Source organism: Anabas testudineus, chromosome 13 (genome assembly GCF_900324465.2).
Source record: "Anabas testudineus chromosome 13, fAnaTes1.2, whole genome shotgun sequence".
Taxonomy (NCBI): Eukaryota; Metazoa; Chordata; class Actinopteri; order Anabantiformes; family Anabantidae; genus Anabas; species Anabas testudineus.
In genome coordinates this window covers 5,797,528-5,823,348 of record NC_046622.1, presented here as the reverse complement: position 1 = coordinate 5,823,348, position 25,821 = coordinate 5,797,528, and the positions used below count along the sequence as shown (strand labels likewise).

The window sequence follows — 25,821 nt, the reverse complement described above, 5'->3', positions numbered from 1 at the left end:
TTTTTAGTTCTGTAGCATCCCAAGAGTAACATAAGCTGGGAAGATGGATTTAGCTGTTGGTTGGTTGTGCGTTGTGTTTCTATAGGTTACACACTTTGCTTTTATAGAGGCAGATCTTCAAAGTAGCCTGTGCCTCCATTTCAGCTTCAACCATCAAAAGATTTGTCCCTGACAGAGATGTAACAAACGAAAATAGCCTTAATGAGATCACCGAGGCCGGGGTTGCATTGTCTCTGGGGAATAACTACCAACAGAAATAGTGCTGTTAAGTCCAAGCAATTGTTAGAATAGAGTCACTTTAGCAACACTGAGGCAAACAGTGGGGAGACATCAAAGGAGAAAATGTTCAAGAGCATTTCTAGTGAGAAAGGGACACTGCTCAAATAGATGGAACAGTAATCATTTTAATATTAAGAGAAATTTTCTGTGCTTTTCTGAGGAGGAAGACAATTGAAAGTGATGTGAGATACTGTGTAAATTCACAAATTAATTATTTAAAACCTACATTAAGGCTATTTTCCAGCCACAGTTCAGTGGTGTTACACTCATGAATGAATTTGATACGAGCATATCGAGCAATAGAAATTGCTGTTATTGATGTTAAAATTGCATAAAGATAAAAAAGATTGTTTGGCTGTACATTTGAGCTCAGACTGCTGCAACTCATTATCCACGTCTCAGGTTGACGATGCGATGTCACTTCTCGGGGCTCAAGGCGCCTTACATGATGTATATCTCTGTTAACACAATTACAATAAGAGTGGTGTCACTGACAGAACGGTATGTAAGCCTTCCAGTGTTTAGCCTGTCAGTGTGTATGTGGAAATGACAAGACCGAGGATTCAACGGAGACAAAGCTAAACGTTAGAACAAACAACACACAAAACAGGATATTTTTAGGTTATGGAGGCATCTAATGTAAATTTGTTTTTATTGTTTTCTACTAGACAGTCAGTATCCTCGCCCTGCTGGGAGAGGCTTATTTAGCTGTCACCAGTGTCACCACAAAGCAACAGTTTCTGTGTGTTTCTGAGCAAATAGCTTGGAATATTCTGTTGTTGCTGTCGCCGTGTTCAGCAGTGAGAAAACTTTAATGAGCAACAAGCCACAAATCATTGTGATAAACATACATCAATAGTAAACAAAGGTGACCTGAGTTGCATTATTTCAGCCTGAAGTCCACGTACACTATGAGCATCTTTCCCCACAGTAAATCACCTCCACATCAGGATAGGCATATTCACTTCCTTTACAGTCCAAGAAACTCTGGTTATTTACAATAAATGTAATATAAATACGATATGATATGAGTATCATCAAACTTCCTCTCAACTCAAAAATAACCCTGAAGCTTTCGGTATGATCCAATTCCCCCTGTGCCATTGCCGCTGTCAGGAAGTTCTATTCATCTTCTTTTTCATTTTCTCTTGTAACTAGGAGCTGTCAAGGCCTCGGGGCTTTGCCTTGCAGTTTGCTTGGCTATATTTATAATTGGACTCTGTCAACAGTGTCCAGTGCAGCTCAAATGCACAGTTTGTTATGGCAGCTACCGTGTACTGATTTCAACACATGCCAGCTGTCGTATATCATGTATATTTGTAACGGAACTATAAGTGGGTGCAGACACAATTGCGCCCATGAGCTTATGGATGGAATGAAAATTAACAAAGAGAGATCACAGGAGGATGACTACAGCTGAAGTCAAATTCTTCCAGTCAATATAAAGCTCAGGGGACGTGTGAGTGCATCCAACACATACAAAGACTGTAGGATAAATACAACACACAGACCAGCTGTCTGTAGTTGTGTACACTGACGACACTGATTTTGTTTTACCATCATTTTAACTGAGAGAGTATGGCAATGGAATAGTAACCTACTTTAAAATATATGTGATTTTAATCTTGACGTGCAGCAGCGCTGTTAATCAACACAACTGAGTCACTTTACCTGCCCTGCTGTGCTGCACAATGTCTGTGTGGGTGTCCTCTTAATCAACACTGTTTTGCCAGACGAATGGTGCAGAGAGACACTGGATCATGACTGGGCTTGTCAGGAGTCAGAGGAGATGCTCTGCTGGGGGAGGCATCTGACACCTGGAAGACCTGCGTGATGGAGGAGTGGAACAGTAGGAAGCGGGACAATATGACTCCAAAAAAAGGGAACGTCTGACTCATGCTTGAAAGTAAAGTGTGGGGTATTGTATGCTGGCTGACTTGTGTGACAGTGGACACACTGAAATTCCTGCGCCGCTTTAGTGTCCTATAAAAAACACACACAGTTAAAGTGACTTCACTGCATGTATGTGTAACAATAGTTGCACTGTGCGCACAGTTCAACAGCAGCACATAAGAATCTCATTAGAAACTATAGTTGGAGACATGATGTGGATTTTTTAATGGTTGGTTTGAGTCCAGGAGCGCAAAACCACAAGAGGGAGACAAAGCTTGTCTCCATCGTCGATTGTAAATCAATCCCCTTCTATCCATCTGCACCTTTTGCTTTCTGTCATAGTCATAAATAGTCCAGCAGAGAGTCTGAATAATCAGTAAGAAGATATTTAAAAACTCCTGAAGTCTGCTTCAGGTGTGGTATCTTTAGATTTTCGCGCATCATTTCCACACCTTGCTGTTTTGCAGACCGTAGCTCATGCTTCACGTTCAAACATCGCCTTGTTCATTTATTTTCTCCACCTTATCCAACCTGATGAGGTCCAGCCCACGCGGAATCGCTTTTGTGTGCGCGGAATGACACAGACCATGTCCATTTAAAACCTGCCAAACTCATTCCAGCGGAGACACGAACCAATGGACTGAGAGGAGGGCGTAACTCTCCCTACTCTGGCAAAGCAGGAGTATGAAGTTTAGGTTATCAGTGTACAGCTGCCGCGAGAGAATGGTGCACCTCGGCGCCCAAAGGTGCGTGAGATTATCCAACTCCGATGTGATCTTCCTGCAACTTTAACAGCCGTACTTAGTTTCGAAGGGTGTATGCGCAAAGTTGAACGCGTCTCCTCTGCGGTTCCTCTCTACAAATGGCTGGGAATATCCCCCCGCATCTGCACGGGACTGGCGCCGCTTTGATTTTGCTTGCGGTCATTCTGACAGGTGATGCAGTTGCGCAGGTTTTTGACAGCTATGGTTTATCATACGCCCTGAGATCCGAGCTGTCAGAAGACACCATATTGGTTGCCAATAATGGGATCCGCGTGCCTTTCGGGAGATCAGTCTTCATTGATCCCATCAACGATTTGGTTATCCAAGTTCAGCCCGGTGATAGATGCAGCATTACAGTACTGGATAATGATCCGTTGTCTCAAAGGCCTGGACACCTCTCTCCGAAAAAGTTTCCGTGTGAATTTGGCCCCAACGACGTGAAGTATTCTCACTTTGGCTCTAGGAGTCCTCCGAGGGATAGAGTGAGGCTACAACTCCGGTATGACACCCAAACGGATACCATTATAATCCCTTTTATGATGGAAGTGGAAGTGGTTTTTACGCAGCTGGAAGTGCTAACCAAAAACATGCCACTCACTGTTGAGAGACTGCTCGGCACAAGTAACCCCATCGATAGAAGAATCCTAGAATTCACCTACGATAGAAGCGCACAACAGTGCAAAATAGCCTCTCTGTCCAGTGGCAGCGTGCTGCCCAGGTATGGAAAACTTGTGGATGAGGACAGCCTCGCAACAATGGTGAACTGTGATCATTTCATTACAATGAACATCCGTTATCAGCACACTTTTGCTTTAAAGTCACCAAACAGAGATTACATCCCAATGCTCGTGGAGTTGCATGATAAGGAAGGCAATTTGCTCAAGCAGGAGTTTTTCCAAATTTTGGTCAGGATTAAAGAGGGAGAGGAGAACACAGCTCCTAAGCCCAGCTTTGTTGCAATGATGATGATGGAAGTAGATCAGTTTGTAATGACGGCGATAACCACGGATATGCTGGCTGCAGAGGATGCTGAATCCAATCATGATGAATTAATTTTCAACATCACATCTCCCCTGTCCTTTGAGGAGGGCTACATAGTGAGCACAGATGATAGGAATTTACCAATAACCTCATTTTACCAAGGAGACCTCAAAGACTTAAAAATTGCTTACAAACCCCCTGCGGTGGATTCAGACACAGAGCGGATATTCCAGATTGAGTTCGAGGTCGTGGACATGGAGGGGGCTGTGTCAGACCCTTTTGCTTTCATGATTGTTGTTAAGCCTATGAACACACTGGCCCCTGTGGTCACTAGGAATACTGGCCAGTTACTATACGAGGGTCAATCCAGGCCTCTTTCCAGTTCCCAGAATTTGGAAATCAGTGATGAGGACAATTTAGACAAAGTCAGAATCACTGTTATCGATGGTTTGAGGCATGGAGAATTAACTGTACTGGGCTCAAGTAGAAAATTTTTCACCCCTGCTGACCTTGATGCTGGAGTAGTCATTTATCAGCATGATGGCAGTGACACATACAGTGATAATATCATTTTCAGAATGACAGATGGCACAAATGAGGTGGAGTTTCTGTTTCCCATCACTGTTGTTCCAACTGATGATGAGCCGCCCATAATCAATGCCAACACTGGTTTGGTTTTATTCAAAAACCAGATGATGCCAATTTCTCCCCTTATGCTCAGTGCAGCAGACATAGACTCAGAGGATTCTACCATAAAATTCATCACACAGCCTCCATTTTCCACAATTGGGCAGGTGTTGCTGCGTCAATCTGAGGCCCCAGAGGACCCATCCACCTGGAAGTTTAATACAAGGGATGAAATGTATGAGAAAGTAGTGACTGAATGGCTGCAGCAGGATATTGTTGATGGTAAATTGTTTTATAAGCACACTGGACCCCACAGCACCAACACTGTCATGGACCAGTTTGTGTTTAAAGTTCAAGATGACAATGACCCACCAAACCAATCAGGTGAGAGCTCGTTCATTGTTAAAATTATGCCTGTTGACGACCTCCCACCTGAACTCTTCCCTGGCACGACTCTGCAAATGACTGTACACGAGTATCAGATTACTTACTTGAAAAAGAAATACCTCCGTTACACCGACCTCGACTCAGAGGATCGGGATCTCAAATACACGATCATTCAGCCACCGACAGACACAGATGACAATAATGCTGTTGTATTAGGATCCCTGGTATTAACTGAAAAGCCAAACACCGAAGTCACAACTTTCACTCAGGCACAAATTAACCACCATAAAATAGCTTACAAACCACCCGATCTTGAGCTTGGAATTACCACTCATGTTTTGCAGTTTAGATATACCGTGGAGGATCCTTCTAGAAATAGTATAGAAGGAGTTTTCACAATTGTATTAAAGCCTGTGGACAACAAGCCACCTCAAATAACCAACACTGGATTTACTGTGCTTGAACGTGGCACGCATGTCATTAAAAGTGCTGAGCTGGACACCACAGACACAGACACGGACAGCAAACAGATCATTTTCACTGTTAATCAGCTACCACTGCATGGCCGGATCCAGTTTACATTTTATGACATGAGAAAGGGAGACACTTTCCACTTAGATGATATTAAAAATGGCAGAATTTCATACATCCATAATGGGGATGAATCAACTGGTGATGTAGTACAAATAGATATCAGTGATGGTGTCCATGTTGTCCCAATTACCATAAAGATTAGTGTGAAGCCAATTGATGATGAGACTCCAACCATTAGTCTCCCAGCTGGCACAATTGGTTCCTACATAGATGTACTGGAAAATGGAGCAACAGAAATCACGAGCAATGTCATCCAGGGGAGAGATGAGGACACGGATGACCTTCGTTTGACCTTTATTGTTGAGGACCCACCATCATTAGGAGAAATTCTGGTGAAAGGTGTCCCCATGGGTACATTCACCCAAGCTGATATCATTAACGGCTTTGTGGTCTATGCTCATACTAGTGGAGAGATAGGATGGACAACAAAGGAGGACTTTTTCAATCTCACGCTGACAGACATGTCTGATGAGTGGACTGTTGGAGGAAATAAGATTACAGGTGTCAGAGTGCACGTAACAATTCTTCCCCTGGACAGCCAGGCTCCAGAGGTCTTTGTAGGACCACAGTTCACTGTTGTTGAGGGAGAGAAGAATGTCATTCAAATTCTTCATATCAGTGCCGATGACATCGACACCCCCAATGATGACCTCCTTTGTACAATCATTGTACAGCCAACTTCAGGTTATGTGGAAAATATCTCTCCAGCTCCAGGCTCAGAGAAATCAAGGTCCGGTACAGCTATTAGTGCTTTCACCATCAAGGACATCAGGCAGAATCACATTTACTATGTTCAAAGCATTCACAAGGAAGTCGAGCCAGTAGAGGACAGGTTTACGTTCAGATGCTCTGATGGCATCAATTTCTCTGAAATGCACTTTTTCCCCATCTCCATAATCCCCTCTAATGATGAAAAGCCGGAGATTTACATGAGAGAGTTTGTAGTGATGGAGGGCATGAACATAGTCATCGACACTCCCATTCTGAATGGTGCTGATACAGATCTCCCCTCTGATCAGCTCACATTCATTATCACCAAACCCCCCAAGCACGGATTTATTCTCAATCAGCTCTCCACTGGCACTGTCCCGGTCTCTAACTTCACCTTGGATCAGATCAAGGAGGCCTCCAGCATCGTGTATGAGCACGATGACTCAGAGACTACAGAGGACAGCTTTGATATTGTTCTCACAGATGGAAAGTTCAGTGTAGAGAAAACAGTAATAGTTATGATTATCCCTGTAGATGATGAAACCCCGAGGATGGCGATCAATGATGGCCTTGAAATTGAGATAGGTGATGTGAAAGTCATAAATAGCAATGTTTTAAAAGCTACTGATCTGGACTCTGAGGATAGTATGCTCACTTACATTATTCGCTATGGGCCTGGCCAGGGGTATTTACAGAGAACAACACCTTCTGGAATACTGGAAAACATCACAGTGGGAATGAACTTCACACAGAACGAAGTGGATCAGGGTTTGATTGTATACGTCCATAATGGGCAAGAAGGCATTCGAGACCTCATCAAATTTGACGTGACAGATGGCATCAACCCTTTAATTGACAGATACTTCTATGTCACAGTGGGCGGCATTGACATGATTTTCCCAGATGTGGTCAGTAAAGGTGTATCCCTTAAAGAGGGGGGCAGAGTTACTCTGACAACAGACCTACTCAGTACTAGCGATCTGAACAGCCCAGATGAACACTTGGTTTTTACAATCACTCGAGCTCCAATGAGAGGACACCTGGAGTGCACAGACACACCTGGGATGCCCATCTCATCTTTCACACAACTCCAGCTGGCTGGAAACAAAATCTACTACATTCACACAGTTGATGATGAAGTGAAAATGGATAGCTTCGAGTTTGAAGTCACTGATGGCTACAATCCTGTGTTCCGCACTTTCCGCATCTCCATCACTGACGTGGACAATAAAAAACCCGTGGTGACAGTGCATGGCCTGGTGGTCACTGAAGGGGACAACAAGCTCATCACTCCATTTGAGCTAACAGTGGAGGACAGAGACACTGTTGACCGCCTCCTAAAGTTCACAGTTACTCAAATACCAGTTCATGGTCGCCTGCTTTTTAACAACACCCAGTCTGTCACCTCCTTCACAAAACAGGACCTGAATGAGAACATGATCAGCTACAAGCATGATGGCACAGAGAGTGCAGAGGACAGCTTCTCATTCACAGTCACTGATGGCACACATGCTGACTTCTACGTCTTCCCCGACACAGTATTTGAGACTCGAAAGCCCCAAATAATGAAGATTACTGTCCTACCGTTGGATAATGGTGTACCACAGATTGTAGTAAACAAAGGTGCCCCAACATTGCGGGTTCTGGAGACTGGTCATCTAGGGTTTGTAATAACCAGCAAGACCCTGAAAGCAGAGGACAGAGACAGCATCCAGGTTGCTGTGACATTTAGGATTACTATTGCCCCAGAACATGGCTACCTGATCAATGTTGGCAAAGGAAATGCAACTATCACCACCTTCACGCAAGGTAAGAAAGCCTCATTTCAAACTACTTTGTAATCCTGAGATGTTCTGTTAGACTTGCAATGTACTGCAGGGACTCACATTCAGGACTTTGTAACTCTCAGAGGTATTTAAGCCTAGTCCTAAACTCATTTTACATTTACCCACTCTGCTAAATGTGCTTCCCTGTGATGCTTGAAAAATGCTGAGTTCAAACATAAAGGTTTTTGTTTTCACTCAAGAGAGTGCCTATTTACTGAGATGAAGTATGCCAGTGCCTCAGGCTGACCAGTTCTCACTAGAGAAGTGCATTTTTCAAACACTGCCAGACAGTCTTTCACTTTGGAAAGGAACTGATGGTTATTTGTACATTACTAGAGTAATATGTTCAAACAGAGGACAAGTGAATTACAGACAAGATAATAAATAATGTGAACATGCAAACATGTCAAAGTGAGAGAGATGTGGTAGTTGGACTTGCAGCAAACCGATGGTTCAACAGGCAGTACATCACAGCAGTTACATTTCAAACAGACCAGATGAGTGTCTTTGTAAATGCTAAATATCAGGGTAGTAGCATCACTATATAGTCAATATCCATGTATTCCCTGCTTTTATTTACCGAGTCACTGTGAGATGCTTTCCCCAAGAGGCCTGTTCAATATTTCAAGAGTTCTCACAAGAGTAAACAGACAGTAAATAAAGACACTATCTCATGGGCATTGGAAAATTGTGGCCATGCATTTTTATGCATCAGTTCCTTTGAAGGGAAATGTTTTGGCATCAAATATTGAAGATAGCAGATAGCAAAGCTGTAAACTTCACAATCTTTCAGATTCAGGGCTATAAAGAATCTTGTCTAGCACCACACTATCGGGAAACAGACCGCTGTGATGGAGCCTCATGAGTCAAGCTATTCTTTATGTTCAGTGTCACTTAAGTGTTTAATAGACATACTGCCCTTGTTACGTTGTCCCACAACTCATGGAGCATGTACATTTCATCTCACAGCCTGCTTCCTAAAGCATGCCTCTGCTATGATATAGCGTTTGTGAACATACGGTGTGTCAATAATAAATTCCTAACATATTTTCTAACTTTCATTTTAACCAAACAACCTATGTGAATGTTCATGAGCAGAATATAATGGATATTTACACAAATATATCTTTTTTTCCAGCTGAAATTGATGACATGAGCATCTGCTATGTTCTGAGGGATGGAGACAATGCTACAAACGACATCTTCTATTTCTCCATTGAGGACAACGGCAAGTTGTTTTATTTAAACACCCTCTCTTAAAGTTATCCTGTGTGAAATACACACCAAGTTTAAAATTAGTCCTTGTTTTGCAGAGTATTGTGTTTTGAACCTGAAAACATTAGATTTAGTTTCGCTGTCTTAAGTTGAACTTTAAGACAATCAAGTGCATACATTTGCCTAATTTAGCAATACTAAGCAAAAGGTATGCCCATAGATTTCTAGAACCTTAACTTCATACAGTTTCTTATTTTAGCATTAGAAAATAGGCATGCAGTGAACATGAAGTCAAGAAAATATACTATTTATAGATAATTTTTTTGAATTATGCATCCTTGTTGAAATTTAATCAGACACCAGCTCAGTGAATAGTTTGAGGCAGCCATGCTGGTGTTGCTGATTAGCAGAAGCAGCTTGGCAGTGTGTCCTTTCTGCTACCCTTCAGCAGTGATGAGTGAGCACAAAGGACCTCTCTAATAGGGGCCCTCTTTTCCCACAAGCACCTCAGTGGCCCCCCACACACATTCTCTCATTTCTCAACTTGGGACTAATCTGTGGCTTCAGTTGAATAATAGACAGGTTAACATCTCTGCCAACAGGTGAATGGGGTGCTAATGAGCGATCATTAAAATGCAGGGGACAACTGCTTATCAGGAGGAGCTGATACTAAATGGCAGTTCTTTACCTGTGCTGCAGGCAAGCGTCGAGACCGTGCAAAGCTGCTTTGTTGTTGAATGAGGTTAAGTCAGTTCCTTTATTGTGTTTGAATTGGGTTATTTTTCAGGATTTCACACGGTATCTCTTTCTCCTGCCATCATTTTCATTCTCTTTCTAGCTTATTTGATGTGTGAGGACATATTTGTATCTCAAACTGATAGTTTATCTTCTCCAACTGGCAATTAGATTCACTTTCTCCATCGTTCCTAGCAATATTTTACATTAATTTTAGATTTGATGAGAGGATTCAGAACAGCTTATGTCTTTATTTTGTCATCAGTCACGGTTATGTTCTCAAAGAAGGCAGAGCATAAAATTGCAATGACCAGACACATTATATGTTTCTAAATGTCAGTCGTTGACGTGGGAATTGTGCTTTATAGTGGCTCCTAAATGGCTTGACAAATTGATGAAGAGTCTTGCTGGATGAACCATCCGTAAGGACTTGACACATACTGCACTGCAGCTTGTGAAGCAGTCAGTGAACATTTTTTTTATTAAGATTTAAGCTGCACTGGTGGCTGCCCTAAATCCCCAGACAGAACCTCCAGGTCTTTGAACAGTCGTGTTGGGGAGGAGCTGAATAGTGTACACTGGCACACAGCTGCACTCTGTCATGTTCAGCAGCAGAAAACATTCTCCTTCACACTTCAAGTTCATTGGGAAATTTACCAGCTGCACTTGGCAATTTTTAGGGTGAAAAGTTACTTTGCATTTCACACAGCTGTTCGGTGGGTTTCCAGGAATTTAAGTGAACAGCTGTGCTGAACTGTGGATGTGCATACAGTTTAAAGTTTATACATGTGCTGTTGAATGCTGATAAATATGTAAAATATAGGTTCTGTACATAGCCTATGTATACAGACGGGACTGGATCCACAGATGCGCTAAATTATGCTATTCTCCTTGTTCCTCTAAATAATTTGATCATTTGATCCATAAAATCTGAAAATATTTAGATTTTGTGGTCATTTTCAAGCAAACATTTTGCTCCACATTACAGTTTTGCTTGTTTTATTTTATTACTTTTACAGTCTATTATTATTACTGAAGTTTAATTATCTGTGAATTGACTAAACCATTGCTTAACTAATCATCTGGCACTAGTTGTTGGGGTATTATGTGTTGCTGCTGCTTCTAGATAAGTTCACAGTACAGAGATCGTTAAACCACACAACAGATTGTTATAGGATTTCTGCTGGCTCCATTGCTAATCCAGAAAGAAAGTGACTTAGAGCCTACACTCATTATAGGGACGGCCACAAATTTACTGTTGGCGTGTTTCTCACAAAGGGAAAATGAACTGAAGGTGTAAAGCCATTCATTATGCCTGATCCAAATGCTTAATGGAGTTTCGAAGTCTGACCACAAGGTTGTTTTAGCTGAATGTGCTATGATAGTTTCTATAATAGATGAATTGTCTTGGTACAGGACACAGTCCTAAACTGAGCTGCCAGGGGTTGTGTTCCTCTTGGCAGTTGCTTCATGGGTCGTTTTAACTGAACATGTTATGTTCAGGGGCCAAGTCTAGGTCTACATTGGATCTGACCTATTTAGATTAATTATTTGGCACAGTTATATGTGGATGCTGGCTACACTAATGACCTTTGCTTTAAGTGGCCATATGTTTTTTAGAAAATGAAACTCTCTAAATTGCTCTATATATTGGTGGATAATTTATACTTATGCAATTTAGACTCAGTTAACTTGGCTACATAAAGTCACCAGATGGCCTTTTTGCCACAAATAACAACATGGCAATTAGGCCACATCCCAAAATGCTTCTTAGTTTTAATCAGCATGTGGCACAATGAAAGAAGGATTCTCAATGTGTGAGTGAAACAGCTACTCTTAACTCTTTTGGCAGACTTCAGAGTAATACTGATATCAAAATTATACTGCACATTTTTTGTAATAGTCTCTAAATTTATAATCATGGGTAATTTTTGGACTTTATGTGTCAATCTCTCCTCAGTCTCCAATTTCTTTTTCATTTCAGGAAACTGCTGTTGTGCATTTTACAGCTGAATATAAGGTGCTTTTGCCAAGATTGAGATGACAGGGCTTATTTTCTCAGAGGTGTTTGTGTGTCTCACTGTTTGTCAAGCTTTCCAAAGCTTTGAATGAATAATCATAGGGGACAGAAATTACACATTCATTTGTGGGTGTCTGTTTACTGTTTCAGAGAAACATCACATCTGGACAGTAAAGACGCACATGGAAAGTGTCTTGCTCAGATGGTATCTGGATGTTTGTATATCTGTGTGTGTGCTGACGGGTGGGCTGGTACTATCATTCTAAGTCAGTTAATTGCTGTGATTCAACCCCAGCCCTTTCTTTGTCTCCTAAGGATTCGCATGCATTCAGGGCAGCGTACCTGAGCACACAGAAGCTCTGCTGTTACCAGGCAGTTGTTTGCGTAGATGAATCCTTGTCTGCATCAAGCAGAAGAAACAGTTTTGGGATATTTTAATATCTACAATGAAAGAAAATTTTAAATATGTGTATTATGTGACTTTATTATTATTATTTTTGCACAGAACGTATCACACAATATGATGAGACTGTGTTTTGACAAATCTGACATTCCCAGAAAACAGCAGGAACTCAGAGAGTCAGCAGTGCCACAGTTGCTGCTGTGACAACTCTCTTTTCGCAATAGCAGAAAATATTTTTTGCAAAATTGCTCTGGAAAATGTATTTTTGGCCCCTGAATCCCAGCAGTGGGTCGAAGCTGTTCTTTTCAGCCCTGCTGTATGATAAGCTGGGCTACAGCTGTAGAGTCACAACTCTCTTGCTGGGCCTGGGTTTCGGGATTGGAGCATAATGCAACGTATACCTCGTTTCCATACACTTTTTTATGCAGAAACATTTTCAGTGTAGCAGTGACAAATAGTGAGACACACAAGCTGCTCTGAGAAAATAAGTCCTGTCATCTCCTATTTGGCTGTAAAGGCACATGGTGGCAGCTTTCTGAAATAAAAAAGAAACGAGAGACTGAGGAGGGAAAAGTCCAAAAACCACCATGAGTATGTAGATATAGAATAATAACATATATATTATTAAATTCACTAAAGTCAAACACTGAGAATCCTTTTATTGTGATACACTGATTAAAAATTATAAGCATTTCGCAATGTGTCCTAGTTTTCATGTTGTCATTTGTGGCAAAAAGGCCATCTGGTGTCTTGATGTTGCCAAGTTAACCGAGTGCAACAGAAACTTCAATAAAACACACCAACCTCTTTAATTACTTATAAAGTGTCTAGTTTAGAACAGGATTGGTATCTGGACGTTCGTATCTCTCTCTCTCCCTCTCTCTGAGAGTGCTGAGGGGTGGGCTGCTGCTGTCATTCCAAGTCAGTTAATTGCTATGTTTCAACTCCAGCCCTCCCCTTGTCTCCTGGGGATTCGGATGCATTCAGGTGAGCTTACCTGAGCACACACAAGCCCTGGCATTCCCAGGGAGTTGTTTGTGAAGCTGAATCTCTTTCTGCCTCCAGCCAGTCAATCACCATCAGGGATGTTTCTACTGACAGACACATTACTGTGTCCTTCGTTTTTCATTCCGGGCACTCGCGATCACTATTTTTTTTCCTTTTACTGAACTACAAAGACGCAGCAAAAGATTATTGATTATTTCATAAAAATGTGCAACTTCTGAAGGACAAACTCCACAGCTGTGTCCAACATCTCCTTATGTTTTTCATTTGACTACAGAGACTTATTTAGTATGTCAAGTGCATAGAGTATGTAAATGAATAATTCAGGTTTGTAGTGGAATTGGTCAGCGGTATATAACACAGATCAAATTCCTGACTGGATTATGTTTTCCTACATGGCAGCCCCTGAAACAGAGAGGAATGTTTCTCCTCTCCACCTCCACAGGCATGTTTTGTTTGTTATTTCTGCCGCGAGTAACAAGATAAGTTCAGTTCACAGTCAGTACCTTGACTTAATAAATGCTCTGAACCGTTTCAGCCTTGATTAACATCTGCGTGTAGGTGGTGTACGTCGTCCATGCTATCGGTGTGTAATGACTTGTGACACTGAGTGCATGCTTGATTCCATCTCCATGGTCTCCCCTCCTGCCTAATCCCAGGTTAGGAGGGATTATCTTTTTCCCCATGGTGTTCTAGAGGACAACAAAAGTAAAGGAGAACATGCACTCACAAGCACTAGGAGGTTAGTATAGACTGCGTAACTATAATAATATCCCCATCATAGCAAAGGTGATGAGTCTGCAGTTTCACTGTGTGTTTCTATCCTGTTATTAATGAAATTGTCTCCCCCGTACTTGTCTTGGGTGCTAAAACATTCCTCCGTCCTTGGGACCGGCGGTATGAATCATATGAATAAAGTATGTTCTAAGCTTTAGCAAATTACATAGCTGGTCCAGTTGTTGTGTTTTACAGTGTTAGATTTTTCTCACAGTCCATCTGTGCTGTGGCTAATATAATATTAGGTATTCATTTTATTGTTATGGAAAAATGTGTTGTGATAAAACTCCCAAGAGTTGATTACAGAGCTATTCCTGGGTAACAGCTGCTCCTCTTTGGGGATGAAATACTGAATTACAGAGAGGATTTAGGCTAATTGTTTTAGATGGAGAGTGATTTACATGGTTCACTGGTTCCTTATGTCCTCAGTCACTAACTTTCTGTTATAAGGTGCTCACCAGTCTGCATTGCAACTATATTTGCATTGCATATTGCTCAGCAAAGCTGCTACAACCTTTATTCAGCACTTTATTCAACTCAACATACACAAGTGTATCTGCACTGAAAAGAACCCATTCTCATCTGTGAGTGGATGAAACATGCGTGTGTAATCCCAATGTAGATTTATTCTTAGAGAAAATACTTCCTAGAAGTTGATGAGTGTCTCATTCAATGAGGCAGATAAGGCAAAACAAGTTGATGGGTGCTTTTTCAGTTATGAATTATGTATAAATTAGTCAGTGAAGCCTTTTCATTCTTTTACCTTGCTTAGAGTTAGAGGGTCAAGTTTGTTGGATTATAATGAGAAGATATTAATAGGTCTTATTTTTCTCTCACTATTTTAAGCATCTCTTTCTTAGATGTGTCTGCCGGGACTCTAAATGTGCATATCACATAGAATCTGACTAAACCATTTTACTTAGTGAAAGATTTGTCCTCATTTTCCCTTTGGACAAAGCAGAAAACAGAAGGGAAACCCTGCGTGATGTTTCCTTTTCTCTGTCTTAATTTGCTGCCAAAGTAAGTGTGTGGAGCAAGGTTAACAAAGCAAAGACGAATCCCAGAAGTATAGAAAACCCCAAGCCCAGGCTTGTTCCCTGATGGTGATATGTGTCGTCATACCTGCCTTAGGATATCAGTCTAGCAGAACTGAGGTTTTTCAAGCAATGAGAGTTCATAGAAAATCCCTCTTTTGCTCTTTTGAGGCTAAAAGCTGTTCGTTTTGAGAAGAGTCCGAAATCCCAACAACTCCAGAATACTTGACGAATAAATGTAGAAAATACACAGAGTGTTCTAAGAGTGGCAAGGGAGAAGGTGAAAATGTGTAAATGTGAAAGGAAAATGGTCAAGTTTAGGATCGGTTTCACACCTATAACACAAACTGTTTTTGTAATCTCAGTGTTTTATGATTTATGTTTGGACTTAAGTTACCAGGCCTTTTTAAGAGACTGTGTTTTGATAAATTTGACATTCCCAGAAAACAGCAAGAACTCTGAAAGTCGGTGTTGCTGCTGCAACATCTCTCTTTTCACTGTAGCTGAGCTTTTGTTCAATTTTACTAAATCACTCCGGCTAATGTGTTTTTGGCCCCTGAATCCCAGCAGTGGGCCAGAACTGTTCCTTTCAGCCCAGCTGCATGATAAGCCTCTGACAGCTGGGCTAAGGCTGTAGTGTCACAAGTCTCTCCAGCTGAGCTTGTGTTTCAGGAATAGAGCCTGATGCAGAGTCCACCTCCTTTGTGCGCACTTTTAATGCACCAAGACTTTCACAATCTGTCCATCTTGGGGTCAGCTGCCTGATCCCATAATCAGATATAAAGCTGGCGATGCTAAAATGTTGCATTAAGATGCTAAGCTTCAACTACAGTTTAATTGATAACTCCTTTGTCTTTGATTTCAAGCTGTTGTCTCTTTTGATTAGAGTGCTATGATGTAGGACAGGAAAAACGCCAGCTCCTTTCATTTTCATATCATCAGCATTTCAAAACGCCAAGAAAATACATATAGTAGAGGGAAATTGAAAATGCTACGCCGTTTGAAGCGAACTCTCTTGAGAAGCTTTTGATTTTATACACTCCCTGTGAACATGGTAGGAGTGTGTCTTGAGAGTAACAGGGCTCTTATCTCATAAAGGTGGTGATGAAACCTTTTGAGGATTCTGTGCGTGGATCAGCCTCCCTTTCACCCTCACCTCCACCAACAGCTTTTCTCCGTAAGTGGAGCCTGATAGGCAGGATATGAGAAGTCATCTAGTTGAGAAATGGGAGGGAAGAACAGTCTGAGGAGATGAAAACTGGGAGTGTTCTGCTGGTCCCAGTATTGATGGGGGCAAGGCGTCAAGCTGCTTCCTGTCGCCTGTAGCGGTGCATGAAAGTGCTGATGTGCAGTTCACTCTCTAAACACCACCTGCGTTGACAAGTTGTGAAGGCTCAAATACTGTATAGTACTTGTTCCCTGTAGGTACACAACCTACAGTTGGCTAAATCTTTTTGATTTCGCTGTAGGCTTGATTTAGATGTAAACAGAAAGTGTGGTGCTGGCTTATGTGTGAGGTGTGTATCCCACTTCTCTACATTTCTAAAAATACAAGACAGCTCCAAACTGCGTGGTTATTTAAGTCAGGGAATATTTTTGTCTTTTACTTCATGTACCCTTCCAGCATCTGCAGTACATCTCTGAAAAGTCAACTTTTAAAAGGGGGCTAAAAAGAGACAGTTTCTGCTTGCAGTCTTTAAAACATCAAGTTACTAGTAAAGCAAGTCATATTTTGTGTTATATGTAGATGACGCCATGTGAATCATTATCTGCTCCCTTTTTATAGAGCTGTAGCAGCTAATATCTAACTAAAACAGCCTCTGTTGTGCTTCCAATTCCAAGCAGATTTTCAGTGACTAATTCCAAGTATTTTTCTGTGTAATACTATATGTAATTATATATGCGTGCAAAATGGTGTTTAACGTACATGTGAGTTTTACAGTTGTTCTGTTTCGGTCCATATAACTTTAGGAAGCATAAAAATCAAAGCGTGTCAATCGAGGAAATGTTCCAAGACGAATACCGAGGAAAGTCTTGTTACCTCAGATTAATTACACGATGCCTGGGCTTATCTTGGTTTTCCAGGACATGGGTTTGGAGTTACATATTAGCAAACAAATGGGATGAGGGAAACAAAGAAAGGCCACAGGATACAGATCTACAGATCTAGTCAACTGGGCAATCTGATACAGTGTTTACATCTAGGCCCTTAATCCCCAAGTAATTGGCTGAAGCTATTAAAATGATCACAAAACTTTGCTGAAAGTCTTTAAAGGTTATCACTGCTCAGTTAGTTATATATGAAAACTGTTTATTCAGTACACTGGTTTGATTACAGGGAGAAAACATTTAGTGCTACTGGTGCCTTGTGAGCCCGTTGGGATAGTCAGGTAACTGAGGTAATTTGCACCTTAACTTGAAGACAGTTGATAATTTTTAAAGGGCATTCAGTGAGTTAAAATGTCACAGGTAGAGCTGTAGGCAACAAGGCAACTTCTGCATCCTTCTTATGTTTATCCCATTTAACATTTAGCTTTTGTACTTATGATCTTATAGTTTTCAGTGTCTGTGAAATAGAATTGATGACATCCTACGACTTTATTCCATGCAAGTCCAGGTGTTAGTGCACCGAGCTGTGCATCTTTGAGTGTTGAGTACAATAGTCTGTGATGGTAGCCCTGACACAGTGAGCAGTGTAAAGCAGAGTAGGTTTCTTTAGGTCAGAGTTTTTGACAGATGTGTGTTTGTTTGGGAAATATCCTCATTGGCATCGATAGTTGTCTCCATCACCTACAGCAGTGGTGCTCACAAGCTGACCTAAGTGCTGTCATGATTTCCAACCTTGTTGGTTGCATGAAATTAGTTTTGTACTCAAAAGTGTGTCTTGCAAACATCAAAACAATTTTTAGAACAGTTATTATGACTGTAATATTATGTAAAATAATATTTCATTGCATGTGCCATGTTGATGACAATATGTAGTGTTCACATTATTTAGCAAAGACATCCACTAGTTGTGTTTGCAATGATTCAATAACTATTTGCAGTTTCAGTGTAAGTTAAATTTGCAAGTATCCTTAGAAGTAATGTTCTTATAATACCTGTACATATTTTTCAACCCAAGGTTTGTTTCGCTGCACAGACTAATCTTCAGTCCGGTATTACAAGAAGAAGACAATAACTCTAAATCCGCAGACATTTTCTCCGCTCTTTACATGAATGCAGACTAGCACGCTTATCTTACATGTGCAGGTTTTCACAGTTCTACTTGAAGGCTCCTCTTCACCAGTCATAAACAAAAGACCAAGAGTCATTTTAGGAATTACCATTTCAGCTTTTCAGGGAGTTTTTTCTTCTCAGGAAAAAGCCTTTCTACATGTGAGGATTTGCAAGGAACAACTGTGTAATGCAGCTGAAACATGTTCTTATAAATAAAACCGGTGGAGGCCCTAAGAACAGCCTCAACAAACAGCAGGCTCTATTAGTATGGACCTCATGAGTTTGTGGGACTGGGATTGGGTTTTATATTCTATGGCCTCACACTGCTGCTTTCAGCAAACAGTCCACCATTATCCGGTCTGACAAAAGAGCAAACATTGTGCATTCAGGGGTCAAGAAAAAGCACATCCCCCTCCCATTGTCGAGTCCCTTCATGCAGCATCCTTATGTTGCTTTGTTTTCTCTTACATTTTCACACTTCCCCTTGTATCCCCTTAGTGTTATTTCACTACTCCTTTCTTTTCTATTCAGTCACCAGCCGAACTGGAGAGTTGAGGTGCTTTAAACACATGCATTTATAACAGTGTAAGGCTTTTGCCTCCTGGGATGGAGACAGATCTTTATCTCTATACAATCCTGCAACCACAATTACATTTTTGTAGGGAACATAATCGCTTGCTGTATTATGTTCCAATACAACATACTTTTTCAGTGATTGAAGTGTTGCTTTTAATAACAACAACAGAGCTGCAAGGAGGTGGTCGGGCACACTGGTACAATACAAACCTGAGTTTGCCTCTAGAGTCCAGTGTGTGCTTTGGTTTAGGCACTTATGGGTATGGTTAGGGGAAGGGTTGTGTTTTTTAACACAGTTGTGTCTGAAGTTTTTTCTTATTGAACTAGACCACGATTTTTTCTAACTTTAACCAAGTGCTACAAAACATAACAAGGAAAAAACAGAAACTGGATGGTGAAACAAATAAACAATAACAAACAAAGAACATTGTATTGACATTTTCATGCATTTGGGACTTACATTTTTTATGAATATATATCCTCTCTATCAATAATAGAAATAATCTGGTTGTAACAGCATTCTCTACAAAACCTTACTCACTATTACAGCTTAGTATTTTTAGGAGATGTTGTCTCATCAATTGTTTGACATAACACTTTTTCAAAATAAATCTAAAATGAGTTTAACATGTTATTCTTTCACAACATTCAGAATGGAGTTATGTGTAATCAGGTCATATTCATTGCCTACATCACAGCAAATGCTCTTTGCAGGTTTGCCTTTATCCATCTTCAGCTCTATCTTTTTCAGTTAGTGATGGAAGATTTGCAAAAGCTACTTCAGTAACTGGCCTCGTAGCTGCCAGGGCGTTCATACTGTACATAATTGATTTGCAATGAGTGAAAAACTCTTAATTTTAAATCCACAATGACCTTTACATCTTGAATGCCAATGAAAGCCCTGCAGCTGCTAATTCAGCCTTTTGTTGCTATTTCTCCTGCTATTGAGGGTTCAGGCTTTTGCTCTCTAAACCGTGTGGCTGACTAATTAAGACACTTGAGGCGACATCCTCTTTGACAGACAGGAATGCCATTCAAGGGCAGTAAAGGAATAATTTGTCTGACCTCACCTACACAATTGAAACAAGGGAAGCCCTTAGCAACCACTTTATACCTTTTTGGATTAGGTTTCTGAAGCTCAGGGGTGCTAATTAATTTATTTACTCACCCATGCGGTGATACAAGAGAATCTTTGTAGTTTTCAGATGCAATACTCATCATCCTTCAGATCACACAGCAAAAGGTCTCATAGAGTCTGAATGTAAGTAAGTAGCTGCAGCATTATTATTCTTATACAAGTCATGATCTTGTTAATAATTCATACCTTTAAAAAAGAAGAAGTAAAAACTACAAATACTAGAAAAAACTACAAATACCCTAGAATGACTTGTGCCCACCCAAGTCTGTTTTTCAGCACTAATGAATTTGCCATGATCTGGGATAAACCCTGACCTTGAGTGCTTGGCAAAACACCCTGTGCCTTTGGGTGGAAATCAGCAGCCCATGACAGAGTAGATCTTCGACAGAGTTGTGCATCAAGAGTTGGCCGCTTGCTAACCCTTAAGATGTTTGAAAAATTCAGTTTCAACTAATACTTCCAGGCGAGACTAATGGGATTATGCGCATTTGTAATGCAAGGGATTTCTAGACAGGAAAATATTGACCCCAGCAAATACCATAGAGCTGTATTGAGTTATTTTGCTGTACACGTTCATTCATACTTTAACCTAGCAATGTTTTTGAGCGTTCCTCAATAACTTTTAAAATATTGAACCTCTCCAGTCAAAATGCTCCCATATCGGTTTTGTGTGTGTTTTCTGTAGCAAATAACAAATGACGTCATTTGTGTGTGAGGACATGGAGTGTGAATCAGACACCCAGGACAGGAGTGACCTTTCCCTACAAACACATTGTACAGTATTTCCTTTGCCACATTTCTCTCCTGGACCATGAAAAGAGGAGCCCCATTTGAAATTAGAGCTCGGAGAATTCCTCGCTGCCTTTTTCCTCACAGCCGAGTGGTTTCTACTTCGTGACCTAAGAAGCAAGTCACACAGTTGTTTCCACAACAGCCCTACGCTGCAATTTGGAATCAAAAACAGAAATTGTATGATGATGGAGGTTTCTGCTTTGCTTAAAAGGTTTCTTACTGTCAATCACAGTGTGGAGCACAACTTTAAAGTCTGATTTTCTGACTCAGTGAAGGCACAGTTAAATCATAAACTAAAGTAAGTGCTTTACCTTGAATGGCTGTCTGGGGATATTGCATGGTGCCGCCTTTTCAAAAATATGTCCCTGCTATTCACATTCTGTGCTCATCCAACCATCATCATTATTTATTGATGCAGTACAGTTCATGTAGCAGTTTGTCAATCGTAATGTAAGGTTTTCTCTGCATAAAGCCAAACTAAGGAAGTAATATAACAGCACATGTTATTTGTTTCTACATCTGTAAATGTGTGAAAATATGATTTAAAAAGCCTACATGTGAAAATGTGTTCAAATTGAATATCAATAAAAAGACAAACTACTCTGTATTCCCATAGCAATGAACAAGAAGTGTAATAAGCAAACCTCTGCCTCTATGTTATTACATTTCTAAACACTTAAATACCTTTAACAAGTTTAATTACGTCATTGAAAATTTAGGACAAAGGTAATTTTAGCCATTGTGCTTCAAATCTGGAAGGAGCACTGAGAGTTAAATCACCTCTGTAGCTTGGGTTTAGATGTTAATCTCAAAGAACTTTTCCTGCTGGGAGCAAAGCCTTGCTTGCTTTAAGCCTTGCATGGCTCTCTGACCCAGCACTTTTGTTCAGAGGCGCCTTTGGCCTTTCTTTCAGGCCTCTCAAACGTTGCCAGTGTGTCATAGTGGACAGCAAGGGGACAGTAGCCCAAGTGAACCCAGCAGAGTGGCCAAATTTATGGCAGACCCCGTCACTGAAAGGCTTTGCTGGTGGGAAAGGGTTTAGAGTCTGTAAAATCATAACAGTTCTAAATCTTTCAAGCCATGCCTAGCTCCCTACTCGTTACAGCTGATGCAGGGCTTAGAGTGATTAGACCGTATCGCTCACTCTCTCTGCTCTGCCATGCTTTCTTTCTCTCAACAGGATTATCATATCCCTTTTCCCTTAATTGGAGGGGTGAAAAGTATGTTGGTATGGTCTGAAACATCATGGAACTTAAACACAGCTCATTTTGTAGAGTCAGTGTTAGTTCTAATGATAAAATATGTTTACTCTCCATCAAAAAACAGGAAACCTTGAAACAGAATTAAATATTGATTCCTCCAAACTTAGCTTAAATGTTAAGTCAGCTGGCCATCTGCCTCAGAGTTCTTTGTGAAACTGACATTTAAGTGTCTCAGAGGCAATCCTCCTACCTTATTAAAAATAATTAAAATGAACTAAATTAAACGTCTGAAGCCCAAAACACCCACCATCTACTGCAATGTTCATATTACAATGTGGAAGACACACCAGTATACCGCCTAGCACTTATCACCATCATTTGACAGTACTGTTTAGGTGTAAGAACCGAAAAGATGTGGTTATTGTAGTAAATCATGACTTTCAGCTGCTTGCTGAAGAAAAATAATAACTGTTTGATAAAGAATTAGGGGTTTTGATGAAATGTGTAATTATTATGAGTGAAGCTGATTTAATAGGGTGCTTAAACCAGCCTTAGAAAAAAACGAAAGTCCCAGTGCAGGTGCATAAAGCCATTTTATTATCCACATTATTAAATATTTGGATGCATGTAAACAAATTAATTTTGAGAGTATTTTCACATTTATATTTAAAAGTCGTGTTGCTGCATATGGGACATTATTACTGTTTGTAGTATTTTGCAGATACTGTCACTTTAAAAACGTCATATCTTCCCGCATTTCTCTAACATTAAATGTTTTCCCATTAAAACAGAGCAGAGTTAAAATGTGTTTGTAAGCTTGAGCTAGTTCCTCAAACTGCCATCACTTAAAGTACACTGTTGGTCCTAAAACTGGTCAGCCTCCAGTCTGTTTTAACGTCTGTCATACTAAGAAGAGGTTGTAGTTTTAGTGTTAAATGAAAACATTGTAAAATGATGAGCTCCCATGACTTTGTCTTCCAGGTGTGTTTTCATAAGACCACACTGAGAGATTTCTTGTGAATCACACACTGATCCAGTGCGATATTGTTCACCCATCCCTGTAGTATGTTGCGTGACATTTTAACGCTGCAGTCGATGACAGTTTGAAGACAGTGCATGCAAACTTCGTTTGCAGTATGGGATCATTAAGTATTTTTAGATGTATTGTGTCTATTGAACAGGATTCACTGACTGGTCCCAATTTATCCTGCCTAATCAGTGTGGTACGAGCTTTGTGGGCAAAGGGCCGCCTGCCTGTCTGCCTGTGTGGCTGAATGAACAGACAAGGGTCCATGGGGCATCGTGGCCCCACGATGCTTAACGGTGGCCAAATAAGGGCTGTCTGCAACATGTAAGCAGAGAGGAGACAGGGGCACTAAGTTGGCACAGTGCAGCCTCTCACATTCTTTGGCCTCTCTCAAAAGGTTTCTGTCCCTCATCACACATGCACATTAGCCAGAAGTTGGGTTTGTTCAGCTACGTGAGCTATTCAAGGGTCCCTGTCAAAAGGTTCATGTGCAAAACTGGTTATGTTTAAGTGGTTAAAACTATAAAGGCTGTCTCTCACTGTTATTTAGAGGTGCTTATGGCTCAAATGCTAACATGTTAAACAAGATAGAAACTTACACTTAATTTAGTGAATTAATTAAGAAGACAGTGGAGTGGGCAGGATTTCTATTATATATCAATTTTGATGAGGATATGAATATTAGGTACAGTCTAAAATTAAGTCCATAGCATGTTATGAGCTGCGTATGTGGTGGATTCACTGCTCGTTTCTGCTCTGAACTGCACAGCAGTGCAAAGATCTAAACATAAAAGACACCGATATTCTTCACTAAATTCTGTCTCGGAGCTGCGAATCCCGGTTAAAGATTAACTCTTGTGTTTTCCTTGGGGCCTCTTTGAAGTGGACTTACTCAAACCCCTGCTTATCTTAATTAGAAGGAAATCTGGAGGAGTGCAGTGGTTCTCTGGAAACGAGCACCTCCACTCCTCAGCTCCCTGAAGGCTACACCTCAGCATTACCGGGACTTAAAAACCTCCTAAACTCAATATTTGCACAGTCATGGTGGAACTATATATACTGTATAAACCGTGAACATAAATTATTTTTTTGGAAGTTTGAAAGCATCACTTTGGGATGTATCTCCCAAGAGATATAAAAAATAAATAATTGAAAGAGTCAGTTTATGTTTGTGAATACTGCTGAAGGCGAACAGGTGTTTAATGTGATTCATATTGAAAAGAAGAGCAGCCTCTTTGAGGCTTACTTAATGTGTAGGCTGTTTCTTTAATGTAGTCTAAGTAATTATGCAAAATACATTTAATGGTTATGAAATGTATGATCTCCTTAGCAAAAATTCTACCAATGAAGTATAATGGAAAATCTCTGTCTGAATATAGAGAGCTGATGCATATAATCTATTTTATTCATTTTCTAGATTTATGCCTGAGATCATGTATCTTAGCCATGTTATAGCTTTGACAAGGCCTGTGCCAGTGTGGGAAGTCAGATGAATAGCCAAGACCTTCTCTGTTTCCATTACCTCAGTGGGAGACAGGCTTCTTCTTGACTCAGAGATCACACATGGAGTGTTTACCGGTGGCATGCGTGCCGTGCTGCTGGCTTTAATCCAAATGGAGTAGGGAGGTCCTGTCATACAGAGGTCTCCTGTCTCCAGAAGACTGACGTGGAACACACAGGAAGCAAAAATCCTACACTGCTGTGCACCTCAAGAATGTACGAATTAATAAGAGTATTACTCGAGACATTCTCATATAATACCACGTTTTGAAACCGTCTCTATTAGCAGTTGTACTTGAGCCAAGCTTTTGCTGATTTGTGCCAAAATGTTTTTTTTTTTTTCTTGGCAACATTATCTCAACTTTTCCCACTGTGCAGATTTATTAAGTTTTTGTGCCTTATGGTAATGTTCATGTCATGTAATGCAAATATCGGCACATACACAAAATACTTCACATCTGAGGTAGTTTACATTACCATTAGTAGTAGCTGCCTAGTTGGAATAAGCAGAAGAACTGGGTTGTGCATAGTAGGCTGACAGACACAAAGAAATATATCTACTATCAGATAGAGTTTTTGATTATATGACTATAACATTACAAACTTAAAAACTTAATTCCATAATGCCAGATTACATCTTTAAAGGAAGCATTTACACCCATTGTTCTTTCAATATGAGCTCTGAAGGAAACTATTCTTTTATTCATAATAAGGTCAGAAACTCATTAACATTGTTGTGCACACTTATATCAAACTGGCGCCTCTGATGTCAAACAATACCTATTTTTAAACGCAAAGAGATTCTGCGTTCATCAGAGACGATCAGATTCAAGTCTCACTTCACTGTTTCCACATTGCTTTGTCCCAGTTCCAGCTGGGTGTCGACATCATCAAGTCTGTCTGTAGTTTGCTCTGATGTGGATCTGCAAGCTGAAGGAACACCAGCATCTGCCTTTTGTTTTCTTCTTCTTTCCAGCATTTTTCATTAAACCCATTAGTGCTGGTAAACAGAACTGCAAAGATAAATTAGGGAATAGCAAATAGCAACTATACTGTTTCGTAGAACACATCAAAGTCATGTGTTAATTATGGATTAACACACTTTTTGTACTAAAT

The 25,821-nt window shown here is 40.5% G+C and overlaps 1 protein-coding gene across 1 annotated transcript in view; it reads left to right on the top strand.

The window, feature by feature from the left end:
* Positions 1-2,825: 2,825 nt before the first annotated feature.
* frem2b (FRAS1 related extracellular matrix 2b) overlaps positions 2,826-25,821 on the top strand; it is a 50,207-nt gene continuing 27,211 nt past the window's right edge. Inside the window, exons 1-2 of the mRNA XM_026376123.1 lie at positions 2,826-8,045; positions 9,201-9,290. Of these exons, the coding sequence (XP_026231908.1) occupies positions 3,035-8,045; positions 9,201-9,290 (5,101 nt within the window). The 5' untranslated portion in view covers positions 2,826-3,034. The remainder of the gene's footprint in view (positions 8,046-9,200; positions 9,291-25,821) is intronic.